This window comes from Ananas comosus, linkage group 6 (assembly GCF_001540865.1).
Source record: "Ananas comosus cultivar F153 linkage group 6, ASM154086v1, whole genome shotgun sequence".
Taxonomy (NCBI): Eukaryota; Viridiplantae; Streptophyta; class Magnoliopsida; order Poales; family Bromeliaceae; genus Ananas; species Ananas comosus.
In genome coordinates this window covers 4507539-4523285 of record NC_033626.1, presented here as the reverse complement: position 1 = coordinate 4523285, position 15747 = coordinate 4507539, and the positions used below count along the sequence as shown (strand labels likewise).

The following is a 15747-nucleotide window of genomic DNA, read 5'->3' as shown; positions in this document are numbered from 1 at the left end:
CAAACCTAAATATTTTAAAGTGTAATTAAGCCCTATGCATATGTGTTAGAGCTTAATTATGTCTTACATTGAGTTCACCATAAGGTGAAATATTAACTAAATCCCAATTATATATATTAGGATTAGCCGAAATTTGATTTAAATTAAACTCTAAGTGTATGTATCAGAGTCTAATTTAGTTTCATTTGGGTTCACCATGAGGTGAATTTGGATTCATCATGAGGTGAGATATGAACTAAATCCTAATTATATATATTAGGATTAGTCAAAATATAACTTACTTAAATTAAACTCTAAGTGTATGTATTAGAGTCTAATTTAGTTTCATTTGGGTTCACCATGAGGTGAATTTGGGTTCACCATGAGGTGAGATATCAACTAAATCCTAATTATATATGTTAGGATTAGTCAAAATTAAACTCTAAGTGTATGTATTAGAGTCTAATTCCAATTCATTTATTTGAACTCTAAGTAAATGTATTAGAGTTCAATTGATTTGATTAGGTGAAACCTAATAGATGGTTTGATCAATTCTAAACAAATATTTTAGAATTTGATCGTGTTTGAATATGGTTGGGTTGAATAATTTGCAAATGTTGATTTGGATTTGGATCAGGTTTTACATAATTTGAATTGGTTTGGATTGGAAATTTGATTTGACATGATCTGGGCTTGCGACTAGGTTTAGGGTTAGGCTCAATGTGGGTTAGAATAGTTAAGATTTGGTTGGTTGTGGATCTGAGTTTGGGCCAGATTCCGGCCCATGTAGTTTGCATGATAATTAAAATCTGGACTTGGGCTATATATAGCTTCATGGATTTAAACGTGGCCCAAAGTCGTATTCATATAATTGCATTCAGGCATGGGCCAAATTTAGGCCCATATAATATGGATCCAGGTCGAGGCTTGAATTACATGTGGGCTCGGGCTCAATTTAGGCTCGTATGGCATAAGTCCAAATTTTCTTTGGGTAAATTATAAAATTGGGCCCAGATTTATGTTTGGGCTGAGCCTGAGTGGTTAGAGCTTGGACTATGTGATTTGAGGTGAGTATGGACATGGTCCATATGAGATTTTGAGATGAAAATTATTTAGGATTTGTTTGAGATCAAAATATTTAAATGTATGGTTCAGAATCAAATTCATCACTCAAAAATTTTCGAATGCATTTTTAATTTGTCAAATTCTCAGTCGTGAATCACATAAAATGTCTAATGCGATTAAATCTCAATTTGGTCTAATTCGACCAAATCGAAAGATTCAACTTTGGATGGAATCAAAGAGGATGATCAAAAGAATATTAATCGGTAATCCGACTAATTTTCTTTTGTCTCTTCATCGTAGGAGAATTAAGAGAACACATTTTTTCTCTTTATCTCCTTTGAAAATATAAGACAACAAAGATAAATCTTCTTTTGTCTCTTTTACATTCATGGGACAACTAAGGTGGGAAAATTCCTTCCTTGCCTCCCTTTTTGTAACAAAGCTCCCTCTCTCTTTCATAATTAGAGAAGTAATATCTCTCTCTTTTGATAACATTTTTACAAAAATAGAGCACCGCTCTTTCCCTCTTTCGATGATGCCATATTTTTTATAAAGAGAAGAGCACCGCTCACTCTCTAAAAAAAATCTTAGGCATTTCATACAACCGATGGGCGTGATGTGTCGGCGCCAACTCCGTCAAAGCCATATCCTAGGCATTTCATCAAACAATTGGCGAGCGTGACGCGTCGGGGTTAACTCGTCGCCATTCCATAGCATTCACAGCAAGTGCTCGAATAGCACCACCTCACACACGATGATCACCGTCGACGACGGCGTTGTCGAGGTCGAGGCATACGAGCGCGGCATGGACGTTGGTCATTGCCGAGACCAGAAGCGCGGTGAAGTTGCTAAGCGGGCTCACGAACACCTCGTTGCCCACGGCCGTGGCCGTGATCTGAGTCGCGGAGTAGTACGCCACCATATTGCCCTGCACCCACTCAAGCACTTAGCCCGAGCGCGACGCGGCTGCAGCAAAGAGCTCGTTGAGGAGCGCCACCACCACTCCGATCCCGAACCTCGCGAAGGCACGGAGCATGCTTAGGTCTGCATCGTACAGCTCCACCTACGTTATGCCCTGCGACTTGAGGAGCTCCACCACTTTGGGTGAAGGTTGGGGGTTGTCGGGGTCGGCGAGGATCGAGCGGCTTCGGCGGCGCAGGGGTCAGCAAGGAAGCGAGCGGCTTCGACGGCGCAGGGGTCAGCAAGGAAGCGAGCGGCTTCGGCGGACGGATCAGCGAGGAAGCGGGCAGCCTCGGCGCAAGGATCGGTGAGGAAGCGGCGACTTCGGCAGCGCAGGGTCGGTGAGGATCGGACGGCTTTGGCAGCACAGGGGTCGGCGAGGTGTCGACCAACTTGGCGTCGTTGCCCGCGACGAGCAAGTCGCAGGCGAGGGTGTTCTCGGTGGCTTCTTTCCGCTCGGCCCCGGCCCTGAACTCGGCGTCGATCCAAGTGGTATCATCTTCGTCGTGGGGGATCAAGGATCCGCTGGCGATGCGCGAGATGCAGCGGCTGCTGTCGAAAAAGAAGCACTGCTCGTTGCGGACTTAAATCGATCACCTGGTGTGCGGAGGGGGTGAAGCAGGAAAGGAGCAGGACGAGGAAGAAGGCGGCCTCGGAGCGGGCGGCCTCAGAGCGGTGCAGAGGTCGGCGAGGAGCGGGCGGCCTCGCAGCGTAGGGGTCGGCAAGGAGCGACGACCTCGACAGCGTAGGGGTCGGCAAGGAGCGACGCGGGTAGTTGGGGTCGGTGAGGAGCGACGGCCTCGGCAGCGTAGAGGTCGGCGAACTTGGCGTCGCGGCCCGCGACGAGCAGGTCGCAGGCGAGGGCAATCTCGAACCCGGCGGTGACGGCGAATCCGGCGATGGCAACGACGATGGGTTTGCGGCACGCGACCATGGCGGCGACGGGGTCGGCGGCGAGGTCCTTGATGTCGCCCTTGAAGACGTCCTCGGCGGCGGTGAGGTCGATGCCAGAGAAGAAGGCGCGGCCGTGCCCGGCGACGACCACGGCGGCCACGGTGTCGACGACGTCGAAGCGGCGAAACGCGTCTGCGAGCGCGACCATCATGGGGCGCGTGAGCGAGTTGAGCGCGCCCGGGCGGTTGATGGTGACCACGGCCATTGTTGGTGGGTGCTGATTTCACAGAGAGAGGTGGTGGGTGCTGATTTCACAGAGAGAGAGAGAGAGAGCTTTTACTTCTCTGTACCCTTTTTTTTTTTCTTCCTTTTTTTTGTTTTTTTTTTTTTTTAAGGAGGGAGAGAGAGAGAGCGTTGATCGTGCATTAATGGAGAAGAGAAAAAATATTATTTTTTACCTTTCTTTTCTCTTTCATAAACAGGGGTAGTGGGATTTTTTTAGGAATGGGTTTGAGAGTTTTTCAAACTGTTCCTATTCCAATTGGGGTCCCAATGATATTTATGGGCTTAGGTTAGAACGTGCAGATGATGGGAATGGGGGTAGTGGGATGTGGGTAGTTACGATGGGATCGTGGGATGTGGGTAGTTTTTTTTGCATATTAACCCTTCCCATTTGTTTATATTATATCTTAGTTAAAATAACAGAATATTATTGTTTGAAGTGGAGCATCTTGTAAATATATGAAAGGGAAAGGATTAATTCGCTATTTGTAATACCCATTCATGCGTACGAGCACATTCTCTCTCTGTAATCTATGCACCTGGTGCATGGGTCAACTTATGCACCACGTTCAAAATTTGAACTCAAATTTTATCCATGCACCTAGTGCATGGATCGTCTTATACACCATCTCTCTTTCTACTTTTTTTTTTCTTTTTTCTTTTTTTTTATGCTTCAACAGTATCGTAACCTCATAGTTTTAGAAGTCCGGTACCTTACAGCCTTCGTTCACGACGGATCCACCACGCCGTTCATGAAGAGCATCATGATTATGGTGATCCTTCGTTTAGAGTATCGATGAAATCCAGGAAAGAGATCTCCAAGCGAAGCGAAGATCAAATCGACATATAGATATGAAATTCCAATATCTCGATTTGACCTAAAAGAGGCTAATATGTAGAAAATAGGTTTTGGACGAAATCATAGCCTCTAGGGTTTCTCAAACATGTATTCTCATGATCCTTGATAAGTTAGAGAACCCCAATAGCTTATTTATAGACTTTAGAATCAATCGGAGTCGGATTAGAAAGTTTTCACGATTTTACACTGTGTACCGGTACACTTTAAGCTGTCACCGGTTACACGATGACGGAATGAAAAAACTGACGAAACGGTGAAACCGGTTACATGTCGATGGCTATACCGATACGCATTTTGTACCGGTACACTTCTGATGCTGTACCGGTACACTTTGTAAATTTTCACCGTTTCGGATTTTGCAAAGTTCCAATGCACTTTCTAATCCAGTAAACATTGATATTATGATTCTAATGTCTACAACTAAGTATGAATCACCATAACATGAATTAACACTTTACCTGGACATCGTGATTCACATCATGAGTTATTTTCCAATTTCTTCAAAATCTTGAATTTTTCGATCTTCGACGATACGCACCGATTCTTCAAGACTCCGACTCTCTTCACGAAACTTGCCAACACACAGCACGAGCTGGAACCCGTCCAACGGGCTCAATAAGGACCCTCTGCAGCAATCGACCAAAATCTGGAACCTCCTTGATCAGCTCAGAAAAGTTGACATAGCGCTCAGCTAGAACTGATCGGCTCGAATATATCCTCTGTCGCTCTGATGAAGCCTCTGCAGCACGTTTGGAGCGACTCCCACCCGCACGAGAATCACCTCCTCCCGAGGATTCTCCTGCTAGGCCTTTTCCTTTAGCAGCCCTAGTAATAGCTTCTTCAGTAGCTTCAGGTGAGCTTGCTTGATAATCCGGATCGGATCCTAATGACTCGTCGGCAGTACGAGTTCTCTTTGATGTCCGACGACGTCCTCGACCACCACCACAGCCACGACCAGCGGCCATAAGCACCAAAAGCAAAATCACAAGCGAGAACGCCATTTTCCTACATTAAAATGAGCCATACATTAAGAAAATTTTGAAAAAATCTGTAAAAATAGCGGAAAAATATCTAATATTCTTAGAATGCATACTAACGCTATTTCAAACTCATTCATACAAAAAAAATTTCATCAAAAATTGATATTCCAACAACAATGCCGAAATTCCATGTAATATAATATAAGGATCATAGATCAGCGAAAAATAACGCATTATGACATGATCTAAACATTCTAGAAGCAAGAATACATGCATACAAACTGAAACGAAGCAAAAAATTTCATCAAAAACGAATCAAAACAGAGATCTAGCTTCAACTCGAAATATTTTCGAAAAATAGGCAAGAACGCGATGAAACGATTAAATCCAAGCTAAATACTCACTAATTTTTGGGAAAAATGAGTAGATCTGGAAGAGGAAGTCTCCTAGGGATTTTAGAGAGAGAGAGAATGAAATTTGATTTAGATTTGGAGGAGGAAAAAAGCCCTGCAACCGGTTTTATTTCCGCGGCTACAGTAATTTGTACCGGTACACGGGATTTTGTACCGGTACACTTTCTCAGATTTTAAAAATTTGAATTTAAAAACCCTTTAAACTTAAATTAATTTCATACAAATTAAGGACTTTACTCCAAAAATCATTATGATGAAGGTAAAATATTATAAAATTTCAAAATACATCGAAACATCACAATTTTATTATCAAAAATGACCTTGAGTTTCAAAATCATCAAGATGTAATGGTTCACGAAAAAATAATTTTTAGAAATTCGACAAAATTGACACCAATTTGTCGCAATCCGTTCAAAATAGAGATTTAACTAATATAATACCGGGGGTGGCTCTTTGAGCTTCTTTTTCAAACTAACATCTTATAACTCCGAAAATTCTAAAATATTCACTTTTTTTTTCAACCTTTTCGGTTATTCAATTCAATCTTCATGTGGTAGTTTCACACACTTGCCGGACGACCGGGGTGGTAGCTCTTTCCTACATGTGGTGGTAGTTTTCACACTCCTTTTGGGATGCAACTCTTTCCACATCTTTTAAACATAGGAGTTTCCTTTTTCCTTTTTTTTAAAAAAAATAATTTCAAACTCCCCCTAAATTAGACAATCTCACAATTGAAAATATTTTGACAAATTTTAGTCTCTTAGCGAATATCCATCTATCATATCCAACACACACAACCGAGATAGATTAATCACCAAGAGATCAAATTTAATTTCAAAATTTTGATGAATATATGTATTAAAAATTCATATAATAAATTATCGTCAAAATAATAAAAAGTAGAGTAAAATCGATAATTAATATGAATTTAATTCAATTTGAATTCCGGTTAAAACACTTTGAAAAATTCTAATCTCCCCAAAATAAAGATTTTCAATCATCTCCTTTCTAAAAAAAATTTTAAACTTTCCAAACATCTTTCCTCAAAACAATTTTGAAACAAATAAATTTCAAGCATCAAAAATCGTCTAAACATGTAATGCAATAAATAAAAATATTCAACAAGCACCAAACAAGGCATTACATAAACAATCAAAACAAACTAAGACGAAGGGCAAGGAAAGATATCACCTTTCCGAATCCAAACTTGTCGGATTTTGCGTTGTCTATTCTTGTCGACGTTAGGCACAATTTGCTTTGATTTTTGATCAACCGTTAGTCGTTTCGTCGCTTGACGCTTCGGTTGGAATTGTTGATGAAACTTTGACTTCCGGTTTGCTTGTGGGAATGATCGAACTTGACGTTGCGGCATAGAAGTCCGGTTCCCTTGAGGTACTCGACTCACTTGATTTTTCTTTTGATTCCGTGGGGTAAGCCGAGTTGTAGATGAAGCCGATTGAGCTTTAGGAGTTGCCAAATGATTCTTCTTATCTTTCACCGGGCAATTCCTTTTGATGTGACCTTTAATTCCACACCTATGACACACTTTGTCCTTTAAAGTTGTTGAGACTTTAGATGTCGCCGTTTGATCCTTCTCAACATATGTCCTTTCATATCCGAGGCCCAACTTGTTTGTTTGACTCAATCCGAGCATATGATCTAATTTCTTTGAGCCGGAAGAGAATTTTTGTATGTCGGATTGAAGTTGACGGACTTGATTGGTCAATGACTTGTTGGATGTATGCGATTCCTCGAATTGTTGCTCCAAAAATCCAACCATGTCTTTATACGATTTGATCGTTGATTCCGCTTCAGCAAGTTTCTCTTGGAGGACTGAATTATTCTTCAAAGTTGATTCCCTTTCCTCCTCAAGAGCTTTATTCATTGTCTTCAAGTTGTTGTTTTCCTCTTCGAGATCCAACAAACGACGCCTCAACTTCTTATAAAGTTTGGCCATCTTTTTCGAATCAATAAGGAGTTGATTAGTATGCTTCCGCTATATCCTCGTTGTTCGACTCCTCCTCGCTTTCGCCATTGTCGCTCGAAGACCGATGCGAAGAGAGAGAAACATTGGAATTAGAAACAATTGAGGATAAACAAACAACGTTAGACGAAGGTAGAGAAGTGTTAGTAAATAAAGCAATGTGATCACTCTTTTCTTCGTCACTTGAAGATGATTCACTTGAAGAAGAATCATCCCAAGTCTTAGCTTGCAAAGCCTTTTGCTTATAAGACTTCTTTGAAGGACAATCCGTTGCAATATGGTCGTAGCTGTCACGCCCCGCGACCAACCGCCAATTTGGACCGGGTCGCGGCGCCGACGACAGACCGCAGAACGGACCGGAGTTTTTCCTGTACGCGGACAGAGTCTCCCCTGTACGTTCTAGGTGTCGCAATCCAAACAATCAACGAATGTTCCAAGTAGGAACGGATATCAATCCAGATTGCATAAGGAAGTATCAAATACATAAAACTAATAGCTATTACAAGCATTCATTCGCATTCAATTAATACAACTCAGTTACATTTTACTTCCAAATTACAATCTAATTATTACATCATTTAATTTACAAGTTTGATACATCTTGATTCTAGCTTTCTAGTCCCCTAAGCTAGACTGCCTCAGGGTACTGCTACCTCGGTCTCTGTGGTAGGGCGCTATCTACTGAGCTACGCCTTCGCCTCGCGCCACCGCGCTGCACACGTACAACCTGAAAACACTCCAAAACCACGTGGGGTGAGAAACAACTCCATGGTTCCCAGTGGGTACGGCCACCCAAGGGAAAAGCTCGACCGATAGGTCCGAGGAGGCACTGCAACATATTAGTTCAACAATATACAACAGATATATATTCAATTGAAATACATGCCATGCCTCACGATATGCGATATGAAAATCATGCAACTCTATGCAAGAACTAGTAGATCATTAGATTCTACATTTACTTGGCTACTCTTAGCTCATATCTTTACTCTAAGGTTCTACTACCTTAGGTTCACACTCGAGTCCCCTGGCTCCTAAGGTCTCTATTACCTTAGCTCAAGCCTCTATCTCTAGCTCATAAGGGTTCCTCTACCCTATCGAAGCTAACCACCTGACTCGGCTTCGAGTCAATCATCCGCGGATAGCCCGCGCACCGGCTGCTCATCAGCCTACCGCTCTCTCTGTCTCAGCCCCCTAGCGGCGAAATCGTCGCACACGCTAAGCTCGGCTCAAGTCGCACGACTTGACCATCTGGTGGCGATCGCGTTGCACTTACCCAGCGTGAGCTTGAGTCCTGACACACCGTCTGGCGGCGAACGGGTCGCACCACACCCAACAACGGTACATGTCAGACTCAGCCACCTGGAGGCACCCGCATCGTACTTACCCAGCATGGATTCAGTCTGCTCTGGCAGTCTGATCCTCAAATGGCTTAACCATTCTGGCAGCGAAATCGTCGCACAAACGCCACGGCAATGGTTCAAGCCACGGGCGGTGATCTCCACATGGTCACGCCCAATCTACCCACGGTACCAAGCTCGGCGGCGAAGTCGTCGCACAAACACCCTAGCCTGTACCAGGGACGTCAAAAGTACTGGGATCCCGGAATCCACTTTCCACAGGTCGAGGGTTCATAACCAACCCTATGTCATCGACCTAACTCATCCTAGTGGCTATACCACTATACTCATCAACCTAGGTTCCAATACTCTAGATTCTATGTCCACGTCACTTAACCTAGATACACTTACTAGGTTCTTGTCATCTTTGCCTAGATGTCCACTTCTAGGTTTACTAGTTCGACCTAGGTTTACTAACACTAGGTTCGATGCCACACACCTAGATTGTTCGACTCTAGGTTCACTCGTTTAACCTGGGTTCTTTAACACTAGGTTAGATGCCACTCGATCTACCTGACAGCCTAGTTGTCCGATCAACTCTACTCACACTAGAGTTACTAACTCATGCTTTCTACTTGGCATTTACTCTATGCATTTTTGTTAATCATGCATTCTATTTAGCATTTCCATCTATGCATTACTATTAGTATGCATTCTTTACATTAGCTAGCATTATTTACATGTCATGCTATCATGCTTGCTACTTACTATGCATTCTCTACTTAGCCTTTACTTTATGCATTATCATTCATCATGCATTTCTTGTCCTTGTCTACATGCACATGCATCAACATGGAGATACATTGCTAAGACATAAAGGGCGACCTAGTCGCTTCGGTAAGCACAACCCACCTTAGCTAGCTTTTTCGATTGCTCGTCGACACTTGCAATCGGCTTCCCGCGGCACTCGGCACCCGTTCGGGCCCGATCTCACAGTTGCTCCCCTCGAGCGCGCCGCATCGCCGTTTCAAGTGCTAGCGATCTTCGCCTTGCCGCTACGGTGCTCGAGACCCGATTTCACGATTTATGGACGTCGCCTCGGCCTTCCAGGCGGAAATGAAGCTTCGAGCGCCCGTTTCTTCAATATCTTCGCAACAGCTTGTCGAATTGCCGAACCGACTTCGCCAACGTGTTTCGTTACCTACCAATTAGGTTTATGAAGGGTCAAATGAGATCAAACTCATCTATTTACAAAAACCCCATTTTGGGTGCCTTAGATGCCATTACTAACAAATCCACCAAATCAATCTATGATTTGGGTATAATCCATCAAAATAGCATGCTAGGGTACCAAAAATACCATTTCTAGAGATCAAAACCCTATCTTTAAGGATTTACCATGAGAGGGCTCCAAGCTTACCTCTCAAAGAGCTCCATGGAGAGAAGAAGATGAAGATGAAGATGAGAAAGAGGATCTCCTCCTTGGTCCTCTTCTTCTTTTCCTTTCCTTTCTCTTTTTCTTCTTCTCTTCTCTTTCTCTACTTTCTTTTCCTTTTCTTCTTTTCCTTTTTCCTCTGCTACGAACGGAAAGAGAGAGAGAGACTGTGAGGGAAGTGTGAGGGAGTGAGACAGAGAGAGAGAGAGAAAGGCCTCTCTCAAATAACCCCTCATATGGCCATTTTGCACATAAGCCCCTCAACTTTTCATCTCTCACACAACCCTCACTGGGCGTTCTGCGCGCTGAGGGACCAGTCTCCCCGACCAGGGACCGGTCCCCGGGGCCTCCCCCCGCGGACACGCGTTCGGGAACCGGTCCCTCCCTGAGAGACCGATCCTCGGGAGACCGGTTCCTCTTAGAGAGACCGGTTCCCGAGAGCTGAACTTTCGGGACTTAGCCGATTTTCGGCTCTTCTCACTGGTGTCGTAGGCTGGGACCGGTCCCTCCTCTGCCAGGGACCGGTGGTTGCATTAGCAACCCCGCAGCCTTCAGCCGATGGGACCGGTCTCTCACCTCCAGAGACCGGTCCCCGAGAGCAACCTTAGCCCAAAAATACAGATTGCATTGTTTGCTCTCGCGGACTCCATTCTAATGCACTTCTCAGATTTCGTGCATCCTTAGCTTTTCCAAAGCTTATCCATTCAACCCTTAGTCGATTCTAGACGAGGTGCAACCCTCGGATTTCGAGAGTTCACAATGTTACATTCTCCTCTCCTTAAAAGAGTTTCGTCCTCGAAACTCACTCATTCTTACCCTCTTTATTCCTCGATCCACTCCTCGAGTACTCAAGGGTTCCAATGCACTTTTGTACTTCGGAGTGGCCTTAGGGTTTGTAGCATTGAATCTCGCCTGCAAATTTATCTTTTTCTTTCGAAGACTTTGCAAACTTTTTTATCCTTAGATTTAGAACTTGAAGATTGTCAAGAAAAAGATTTATGCTTCAAAGATGAAGCCTTGTCCAAATTGTTCTTCTTTCGAAAATTCCATCGGAACTTCTTCGTGAGGAGCGCCAATTGATGTTCAAAGTCGGCAAGCGAAATATCTCCGTCAGAATCCAAGTCATCTTCTTCTTTCTTTGTTGATTTGAGTGCAACCCCTGTGCTTTTAGAAAAAGACTTGGAAGAAGATGGATTAGTAGGACAAGTCATCTCATACATTTGTACACTTCCTGCGAGCACATCGTGTAAATGAAGAAAATATGAAAGGCAGTGGAGAATGGAGAGGAGAAAAAAAAAAAAATTCTTTCTATTAGCTCCTCTGATTGATTGTGAACGGAGGAAATGTACAGACGCTTGATCATTGAATAAACAATTAATTAAATAAATGAATAAATAACTCAAAACTCTGAAATTTTGATTTCCTGCAACAGAAGTCGGGTGGAGTTAAAGAAGGAATGGATGGAGGAGACTAAGTAAATTTTGATTAAGTAAATTTTTGGTGTGAAAAGTAAAAATAGTTACTGACATCTTCAAATATGAAGTTTATATGTAGGCTTTGCAAACATTACCATGTAATCCCAAACCCAACATTAGAGAAAGGTCACAGTTCCGTCTATAAAGAAATAGGTGTTTAATTCTCATGAATTCTAATTATAGATCTTGTAAATGTCGTGAATACATCCAACGAAATTGAGCTTGATATCCACTAATATGGTGCAAGACACCGGACGTAGGCAATATTTTCTCCTGAACACACTACAGAAATTTTTGAGTCAGTGACTGGAAACAGCAAGCAAAATCCCGCGGTAAAAACAAAAGGTTAAAAGATACATCAAATGAAACCATGATGCACAGCAATCACAGCCGCCGCCTTAAAGAGGCGGCGAGACATAAAACCTAAGCAACGTCATAACAACTCGTTCCAATGAACTATCACGAGCAGCACACCTACAGTACCATACTCTGTTGTGTCGTTGCGTACAAGGTGATCAAAACCCTAAAATCATTCACATTAGCGTGAGCAGGAAAGCAAGCAAACAAGCGCTCTGTAGTCAGAACTAAATAATGTTCACTTGGCACCTCCCCAGTTTCCACTTCATTTGGGGCAAAAGCCTCAGATAATCTTATTTCTGATGTCTTCTAGTTTCTTCAAAATTTCGCCTGGAGTCCGGTCCAGTTCATCCGCAATTTTCCTCTGCAAATCAGGTGGAAGGGCCGGAAACTGCTCGCAGAGATCACCATCGATAACATCCTATAGAATCAAAAGTATATTACTTGACTATCATATCAAATACCTTGCAATAGCAAAATACAAATGCAGGCGTACAGTCTACCAGAACGTTGGTAGACGTATTACTTTAAGGGTTATATTGCAAGCCAAAACAGATATAGGTACAAAAAGAAAAGGAAAAAGAGAAAATTGCATCAAAATCCGAGCTAAGTGATTTATCTTTACTAGTTTAAAACTACAATCTAGTTTAAAACCATAATCATGGTCACTTCAAAGGCTAAATCAAATTACTTCAGATTCACTCTATATGGCAAGACTTAAATAAATATTGGGGACAAGTAACAAGGTATACTGTATATAACAAACTGACAAAATAATAGTACTAGTCTTTGCTTGATTCGTAGTTACACTTTCTGTTTTCTTATTTTCTTAAACTCGAATTGTATGTGATTGAACCAACTAGCAAACAACAGATCGTTAGCAACCTATACATAACAGGTTTTGTTTGCCCAGAATGGAAAATAATATATATATATATATATATATATAGAGAGAGAGAGAGAGAGAGAGAGAGAGAGAGAGAGAGTTAGGCTCCTATACTATATCTATAGTACCGGGTAGGGGCGGCAATCCAGCTCGCTGTCCGCGAGCCAGTTCGTGTTCGGCTCGAAATGAGCTCGAGATCGGCTCGCTCGTTTAGTAAACGAGCCGAACACGAGCTGGCTTTTTCAAGTATCGATCTGAATAATTCGAGCTCGTGTTCGAGCTGGGGATCAGCTCGCGATCGTGTTCGGCTCGTTTAGTAAACGAGCTCGAATACGATCTGAATTTTTCAGCTCGATTTATATACGATTTGTATACGATTTGGGGTCATTTTGCTCGTGTTCGGCTCGATAACAGCTCGATTATATATATTTTATATTTTTATTATTTATATAATTTATCATTTTTATAATATAAATGCGAGCTTAATTATATATAAACTCATTTATAGTAAAATTTCCAACTATTAGATCAAAGTCTAATGGATAAGATTTGATAAATTTATTTTTTATATATATAATCTAATCATTTTTAATTTATTGTTCGTTGGCCAGCTCGTATTCGCTCGTTAGGCTCGTTAATTTTCGGCTCGATACTTTAACGAGCCAGCTCGTGTTCGGCTCGTTTACACCCCTAGTACCGGGGCTACAGTACTATAGTCTCGTTTTCGATTTTAGGGTGTTCAAATCAATAATCCACAACGTTAAAACTGATCTAGGCCATTTGAAGTATTTAGAAATAAAATTTTATATTTTTTCAGCATAGTTTACTTTATGATCGAACCATATCAGAATTATCAATTTTCAATGGCTACTATGGCAAGTTTAGAGTGTAACGGTGTAGAAGAATCTAAATTTATTCAAATTCTAATAGAAAATAATTTAAACTATCTAAATCAAGGTCAACAACCTTGATCTTGAATTCAGAAGTCCCATCCTGAAATTTTAAAAATTGTTTCATATCCACCGTTAATTTTGACATTATTTACTTACCAAGTAAACTTATTTCTAAAAATTTTATATATCCTAGATCATATTTAATGGTGTGGATCGTTGATTTGAACATTCTAAGATCGAAAATATAACTACAGTATCGGCTTCGGTACTATAGATAGTATAGGAGCCTAGCTCTATATATATAGTATAGGAGCCTAGCTCTATATATATAGAGAGAAAGAGAGAGCTAGTCTCCTATACTATCTATAGTACCGAGGCTCCGATACTATAGCCTCGTTTTCGATCTTAGGGTGTTCAAATCAACGATCCACACCGTTAAAACTGATCTAGGGTATTTAAAGTTTTTAGAAATTAAATTCTATATTTTTTCGACATAGTTTACTTTATGATCAAACCATTTCAAAATTGTCAATTTTCAATGACTACTTAGTGAGTTTGGAGTTTAATGGTGTAGAAGAATCTAAATTTCTTCAAATTTTGATAGGAAATACTTTAAACTATCTAGATTAAGGTTAACATTCCTGATCTTGAATTTAAAAGTCCTATGCTCAAATTTTAAAGATTATTCAATTTCCACTGTCCATTTTGACATAATTTATTTACTAAGTAATCGATGTCGAAAAAAACTAAAATTTTATTCCTAAGAACTTCATATACCCTAGATCATATTTAACGGTGTGGATCGTTAATTTGAACACCATAAGATCGAAAACAAGACTATAGTACCAGAGCTCCGGTACTATAGATAGTATAGTAGCCTAATTATAAATATATAGAACTAGGCTGGAATACTATCAATAGCACCAGTTTTTCTAGCCCTTGGATTGAGAAATGCGCGGTTAGGATGATATGGGCCCCCTAAGGTTGAGTGGGTGGTTGGTTAAATAGTATAATCTAACGGGTGAAAATAATCAAAGGGTTAATTCTAACGGTGGAAAACTCGATAGTACTATCCCAATCGGACTCTACAGAAATAGCACCAGTTTTTCTAGCCCTTGGATTTTGAAATGCGCGGTTAGGATGATGTGGGCTCCCTAGGGTTGAGTGGGTGGTTGGTTGAATAGTATAATCTAACGGGTAAAAATAATCAAAGGGTTAATTCTAACGGTGAAAAACTCGATAGCACCAAGTCCTTGGTGCTATATGTAGAGTCCGACTGGGACACTATGGATATCACCAAGGACTTGGTGCTATCGAGTTTTCCACCGTTAGAATTAACCCTTTGATTATTTTTACCCGTTAGATTATACTATTCAACCAACCACCCACCCACTCAACCCTAAGGGGCCCACATCATCCTAACCGCGCATTTCTCAATCCAAGGGCTAGAAAAACTAATAGCACCAATGACTTGGTGCTATTAACAGTATTCCAACCTAGTTCTATATATGGAGTTGAGCTAGAATACTATCGATAGCAAACGGGTTCCGTTGCCATCCATTTGTTTCGATGGAGTCTCCAAATCGACGATCGGCACCATTGAATATACCACTTGAAGTGTTTAGAAATCAAATTTCATACATTTTCGATATTGTTCTTTTATCCATCGAGTGGACACAAAAATGAATGGCTGAAAATGAATATTCTTTAAAAAATGATGATAGGAGTCTTGTAATTAAGATCAAGAGTATAGATCTTGTTTTAAATAGTTTAAAGAATTTTCTAACAAAAATTCAATTGATTTGGATATCTTTACGCCGTTAAACGAGAAAACGCCTCATATCGACAAATAAAATTACAAATTTTGAAATCCTTTGATCATTAAGCAAATGATGTCGAAAAGATTTGAAATTTGATTTCTAAACACTTCAAGTGGTATAAATCA

The 15747-nt window shown here is 41.2% G+C and overlaps 2 protein-coding genes across 2 annotated transcripts in view; both read right to left on the bottom strand.

The window, feature by feature from the left end:
- Positions 1513 to 3202, bottom strand: LOC109711445 (probable enoyl-CoA hydratase 1, peroxisomal). The gene has a single exon (XM_020234473.1). The coding sequence runs from the start codon at positions 3161 to 3163 to the stop codon at positions 2672 to 2674; it is 492 nt and encodes a 163-aa protein (XP_020090062.1). The 5' UTR covers positions 3164 to 3202; the 3' UTR covers positions 1513 to 2671.
- Positions 11819 to 15747, bottom strand: part of LOC109711369 (splicing factor 3B subunit 3-like) — a 29647-nt gene continuing 25718 nt past the window's right edge. Inside the window, exon 3 of the mRNA XM_020234380.1 lies at positions 11819 to 12444. Coding sequence (XP_020089969.1) covers positions 12307 to 12444 — 138 coding nt within the window. The 3' untranslated portion in view covers positions 11819 to 12306. The remainder of the gene's footprint in view (positions 12445 to 15747) is intronic.